The sequence below is a fragment of the Gekko japonicus genome, unplaced genomic scaffold (assembly GCF_001447785.1).
Source record: "Gekko japonicus isolate JY-2015 unplaced genomic scaffold, Gekko_japonicus_V1.1 scaffold386, whole genome shotgun sequence".
Classification (NCBI taxonomy): domain Eukaryota; kingdom Metazoa; phylum Chordata; class Lepidosauria; order Squamata; family Gekkonidae; genus Gekko; species Gekko japonicus.
In genome coordinates this window covers 1,067,317-1,073,396 of record NW_015163100.1, presented here as the reverse complement: position 1 = coordinate 1,073,396, position 6,080 = coordinate 1,067,317, and the positions used below count along the sequence as shown (strand labels likewise).

At 56.2% G+C, this 6,080-nt stretch overlaps 1 protein-coding gene across 1 annotated transcript in view; it reads right to left on the bottom strand.

The window, feature by feature from the left end:
- LOC107106526 (B-cadherin-like) overlaps window positions 1-6,080 on the bottom strand; it is a 31,880-nt gene that overhangs the window by 5,899 nt on the left and 19,901 nt on the right. Inside the window, exons 5-10 of the mRNA XM_015406694.1 lie at window positions 5,165-5,320; window positions 4,446-4,590; window positions 3,826-4,001; window positions 1,682-1,810; window positions 1,131-1,316; window positions 344-588 (exon numbers count right to left, since the gene is read on the bottom strand). Coding sequence (XP_015262180.1) covers window positions 344-588; window positions 1,131-1,316; window positions 1,682-1,810; window positions 3,826-4,001; window positions 4,446-4,590; window positions 5,165-5,320 — 1,037 coding nt within the window. The remainder of the gene's footprint in view (window positions 1-343; window positions 589-1,130; window positions 1,317-1,681; window positions 1,811-3,825; window positions 4,002-4,445; window positions 4,591-5,164; window positions 5,321-6,080) is intronic.

The following is a 6,080-nucleotide window of genomic DNA, read 5'->3' as shown; positions in this document are numbered from 1 at the left end:
GGTCCCATTGGTGGGTTTGAATCTCCCGCCAAGGTCCCATTGGTTCCCCCTGTGGAGGGACTAGAATCCTAGTCCCCATTGTTGTACCGGACTGAAGCTCAGGAGTGTGCACTGACCTCCGGGGCGGTCAATGGACACAACACATCCCCAACGTCCCCACCACGCCCAGGCCGCTTCCCGGCCAGCTCTCCTGCAGAGTCGGGAGCGCACCCTCCTTGGGCTGGAAGCCGCAGCCTGCTGGGGCTGTGATGGCGGAAGGGACCATGCTCGGCTTTCACTGCCTCCCCGCCGTCTCTCCTTGCAAAGCCTTGACCCAGGCCGGCTGCCCCTCCCTGCCCTGTACCGGAGAGTCTGCTTCATCTCCTTATCTGGATCCCGAGCCGTGTAGGTGGTCACCACCTCCCCCACGGGGAGATCTTCAGAGTGCGTCACACGCATTACAGGGGGCACAAAGACGGGGGCCTCGTTCACATCTTTCACACGGACAGTCACGGTGGCTGTGGACGTCGGCAGGATCATTGAGAAGTCGGCGACATTCGTCACAGAGACTCTGAGGACAAACTGCTTTGTGTGCTCGTAGTCCAGGCCCTGGAAAGGATGCAAGGCGGGGGTGGGGGAGAGCACTTAGGGGGTGCCAAGCAGCAACCGGGCAAGTGCTGACCGGAAGGCAAAGGGGCCAAGGAGACCAGAGACCAGCAAGCCTCCTGCCCAAGGAAGAAGGGGGCTTCTTGGTGAAGAAGCAGAAGCGATTGGATTTCTACCCCGTCCTTCACTTGGGAGTCTCAGAGCAGCTTACAAACTCCTTTCCCTTCCCCTCTCCCGTGAGGTGGGTGGGGCTGAGAGAACTCTTTCAAGAACTGTTCTTTCAAGGACAGCTCTTGCCAGAACTACGGCTTGCCCAAGGTCATCCAGCAGCTGCAAGAGGAGGAGTGGGGAATCACCCGGTTCTCCGCGCACTTAACCACTACACCAAACTTGCTTGGGGGGGCCCACAGTGGGAGGGCTTCTGGAGCCCCACTGGTGGACATCCTGATAACACCCAGGTTTTGCCCACGGTGTGACACAGAGCATTGTTCTGGATGGGCCACTGGCCTGATCCAGCATGACTTCTCTTATGACCCTGTGTTCACCTGAGCTGTTCTCAAGAGGCCCTCGTTGGTTTGAGGGTCGGTAGTGATATCGAAATCCCCTCCCTCGTTCCCTGAGTTGATCTGGTATCTTGCTTTACAGGCATCAGTGTTTTCTTGATATGCATCTTTCACCTTCAGTTTGGCAACCAGGAACCCTGCCAGATTCTCTGGCACGACCGCATTATACTGGAACACAAAGGGAAAGTGTGGTTAAGTAGCATCCCCTTGACGGGTGGTACAGCCCATAATAATCTCCCGCCTACTGTCCAACACAGAACCATAGGGCTGGAAGGGGCCAGACAGGCCATCTAGTCCCACCCCGTGCTCAGTGCTGTTGCCCGGGTCTCGTTGAAAGGGGCCAGTGGGGGGGGGGGGGAGCTCACCGCCTCCCAGGGCAGCTGATTCCACTGTCGCACAACTCTTAATGTACAAAAGCTTTCCACCAACAAGTCAACAGGTAAGGCTGGTAGTATTCTGGGGGTGAAGAGTGTCAGTTGGGAACTGGCAACATGCCATGCAAGTGCAAGGGGGAGAAGAAGGAGGCACTTTACCGTGTCTGGGTCAAAATTCGGAGGGTTGTCATTCCAGTCAGCGACAGTGATCACGGCTGTCCCTGTAGTGGTTAAGCCTTGTCCCTGCATGTCCGCAGCTTGGAGGGTCAGATTGTACTGAGGGACTTTCTGCAAGCAAAGAACACACGTGGAATGGTGTTGAGTTTATGACCCTCCCCAGGAAAAGAAACCCACACGCCTGTCTTGGTTGATCACAGCATCCTTTCATTACATTTGACAAGCCTTTATTGGCATACGTATACACATACAATAGGAGATCAGATTAAATATAGATCGGAAAATACAAATCCATATAGGGTAAAATTGGAGCTACGGCGCAGAAACAGCATCCCTTCAGGATTCAAGGGGTACAGAATTGCAGATACCCAGACAGGCTTCATTGCAAACAAGCAAACACCACAACGAACAACAGAAGACAACGTCCAAATAAAGAAGGAGAAACTTGTGCTATGGCCTTCAGGACAGTAGCCCCCCATCAAGTTGTTAAAAATTGCCGTAAAGTAACCCCCCCCAAAAAAAATTAACTTCTTAAGTGTACGAAGTATAGTAAGAGAGCTCAGAATCTCCTATATGTTTGTCTCAAATTCTTTTCACTCTCACACCAAATGTTGCCATCTTAAGTATTAAAGAAGCCTCACACCACCGTGGCCTGCACGGCAAATGCACGTCTGCTCCAAGGTGGATGGACCTGCAGCCCCAGCGAGACACTCCTCCGGGGGGCTGGTTGCATAGCCAGAGGGCAGGACCCTCTGCCCCCTCAGACCCCCACAGATGCCAGGCCTTTGGGGAGCAGATCTATGACAGAGTCTCCCTCCAGAAGGCTGGCAGAGACCACAGATCTCAAATGTGGTGCCCACGGGTACCTTTACGGGTACCTGCCAAGTGTCTGTAGAGAGCGGTGAGGCTTCGGATTGGCTATCAGAGATTCCACTGACTGTGCAGATTTTTCAAAATGTTACTTTAGCGGCACCTGCCTCCACCGCACAGGGATCTTCACTGCGTGCCTGAAGGTAGGCCGTGGCAGCCATTTTGAGGCTTCCCCCACCACTCCATTGGATTCCAAAGGTGCAAACGGGGTCAGAAACGTTGGGCATCCTTGTAGTACATTCCCGCCCCCCCCAGCTGAGGAACTCTTTCTCTTCCCAGACTACATGACAGATCTCCGGTTGCGAGTGTAGAGAAGACCGTCCTCTGCCCAAGACCCCAAAGTGTCGCCGCCAGTCAGAGGCCACAGCCCTACTGACAGGCTAATTGAAAGACCAAAATAAACAAAATGTGAGGTAAAATTGGACACCATTTTAAGAATGGGTGAAAAGGAAGTCCCCAGAAGGCATCAGGGCTGTTCAATACACGGAGCCAAGTGCTCAGCCGGGCCACAGTTCCCTCCGGGTGAGTCCCATCGCCTCTGCCCGCCAACAGCTCTCCAGGGGCCCTGGCAGAGGTGTCTCCCGTCTGCTGCCTGGATTGGGGCCTTCTGCATACCAAGCAGCTGCTACCCTGGAGGAGAGCCTCCCCTCCGTGGATCTACCCGCCGGCCCTTCAGCTCTCCTTTCCACCCGCCCTGACTCCAGCTTCCGCCAATCACACCCTGACCAATGCTCCCGCTAAGCTGTGGAGTCTTGTGAGCAAAAATTCTACTTTGTGAGCTACTGGCATTAAAGTTGTGTGAGCGAGTGATTTGGCTACTGCATCAATGAGTTTGCTCTCTGGAGCCCTTCTTTCTGAGCTAAGAGGAAAATGTGTGAGCCGGAGGCTAAAACACGGTGAGCTGGCTCACACCTACTCAGCTTAGAGGGAACACTGATCCTGACTGCTATGCTTGGTGTTGCATTCCAGGGCCCCCGCTGGGCCCTCCCTTTTCCTTCCCCAAGACTGTGCGGGGGCAAGCGAAGGAGCCAAAGGCAGCCCTAGCCGCCTACGGGACTGCAGCCTCTTCTTGGGGACTGACTTCAGAGGCAGCCGTCCAGTGCCTAGCCGGGCGCTTGGTCCTCAGTCCTTCCCATCAGACTGAGTTACAGCTACTGACGAAGAAGGCTTCCTCTTGCTCAGGACAGTCCTGACCACCACCACCCTGGGCAGGTGTGCAAACACACACACACACACAGAGTTGCTCAAACATTCACCTCTCTGTCCAGCCCAGATACGACCACGCTGATCATGCCCGTCTCGCTGTTGATGGTGAACATCTGGGGGTGGGGCTCTGGAGGGACTTGGCTGAGGATGGAATAGGAGACCACCCCGTTGTAGGTATTCACAGCGTCGTCTGAGTCAGTGGCCGAGACCTGCACCACGGTGGTCCCTGGGGACGTGGAACCAAAGGGTCAAAACTCCGTTTCCAGAGAAGCAGCAGCAGCAGAAAGGCATCTTCAGAAGTGGATCACCCAAGGAAGGATGCAGAAGCGAGTCCGCCTGAGACGGCGGCAGAAGACCCTTCCCCCCTTGGCTGAGTGCAAGCCAGGCAGGATCTGTGCACCGTTCGCATCTCTCTTGTGCTAGGCAGCTGCAGGGACCCAACTCCAGATCCACAGGCCTTGGAAACGCTGCGGTTAGACTACCATGCCATGCTGCACGTCTGGCTAGGAAGCGTCAGCTGGCACCACTTGGAATTCCCTGCCAGGCCCCCTTCCCCCCCCTTTCCTCCATTACATCTGTGTCCGGGTCCAAGTCAGGAACAGCCTCCTGAAGGAGTGCGCCCAAGGCATCTGGTCCAGCCCGCCCTTGTTCCCCCAGGCACCCTGCCTACCTGGCGTGGCTCCTTCTTGCACTGCTCCATAGAAGACGGGCTGGGTGAACTGGGGCCGGTTGTCATTCTGGTCGCTGACTTTGATGATCACTTCCATGGGGTCCTCCACGGCGTCTCCGTTGGCAGACACTGCGTGGGAGAAGAGCTGGGGAGAAAAGCAGGCGACGACCATGATTCTCCAGGACACTGCCAGCTTCCCGTTTGGACCCGAGAAAATGTTTACAGGAGCCAGGTGGTGGAGAGCCAAATGAGGCACAGTGGCCATTTCAGTCTGGACGTGGGTTCAAGTCCCCCTGGCCACGAGGCCCACTGGGCGACCTGGCACCAGCCACATACGCCAGCCCAATTAATTCCGCAGGGTTGTGGTGAGGATAAAATGGAAGGAGGAGGGGAAAACAACCTCTGCTACACTTTGTTTCTTGAGGAAGGGGAGGATCAAAACCAGACCCATGAGCCATGCCTGATGATCATTGCCCGCTCCTTCAGTGCCGAGAGCAAGGCCCCTTGCCAATGGCAAGAGACACCTGGGGGGAAGCCCACCACCAGCTCCAGGCCACACTCAGGGAAGGGATCCGCAGAGCTCACCTCTGGGGCGCAGCTGAAGACTCCCCCCCGCCCACCTTGGAGTCCCGGCAAGGGTACCGGCTCCCCTCCAAGCATGCCCCTGGAGGGGTTAATGAGGGCCCCCCACCAGTTGCGCCCGGGCCAAGGGGACTCACGATGTATCTGTCGATGGCCTCTCTGTCCAGCGGGCGGGTCACCTCCAGCCAGCCGGTCGTTCTGTCCACAGTAAAGGTGCCTGCAGGGGGGTTGTCTGCTCCCTGCCCGGTGATGCTGTAGAAAACGGGGATCTCCTTGTCCTTATTGGATTTGATCTGGTGGAGAGTGGTGAGTCAGTCAAGGTGGGGGAGGCAGAGCTTCAGAAGAACAGTGGGGGCCCAGTCTCCCCATGGCGTGAGGGGAGTGCCAGGCAGGCAGGGCTTTCTGCCCTATCGAGCCCCCAAGAAAGCTGCTGAAAGGGGCAGCCGCAGAGCAAACAGGCCCCAAGAGAGCCCAGTGCAAGGCAGCAGACCCCAGAGGTCCCCCGTGGTGGTGATGGCCACAGAGATCTGGCCCCCACAGCCAGCGTCCCGGCTCAGGGGGGTTAAGGGTGTGGGACCAGGTGCCAGGAAACTCCGGTTTGAATCCCCATTTGGCCGCGGAAGCTTCTCGGACGACCCTGGACCATCACACACACTCTGCCCAGCCTACTTCACAAGGCTGTTGTGAAGATAAAAGTGGAGGACAGAATGGTGGAAGCCCTTTTGGGACCTCTGGTGCGGGGAAGGGCTGAGTATAAATGGACCTAAGCAAATAAATGAAGGAGAACCCACGTTCTGTCAAAGAAGAGGATCCTCAAAGCCCCCCCCCAGCCATTCCAGAGGAGCTCTTGGAGCTACAGAGAGTGATTAAAACGTGGAATTCGCTGCCAGAGGATTTAGTGATGGCCACAGGAATAAACACCTTTAAAAGGGGATATTAGATAGATTCACAGAGGATAGGTCTATCAGCGACTACTAGCCGTGGTGGTAACTGAGGGGAACCTCCAAATTCAGGTCCTACTGCCCTGAGGGATGAGCGCACCCTCCCTGCCCT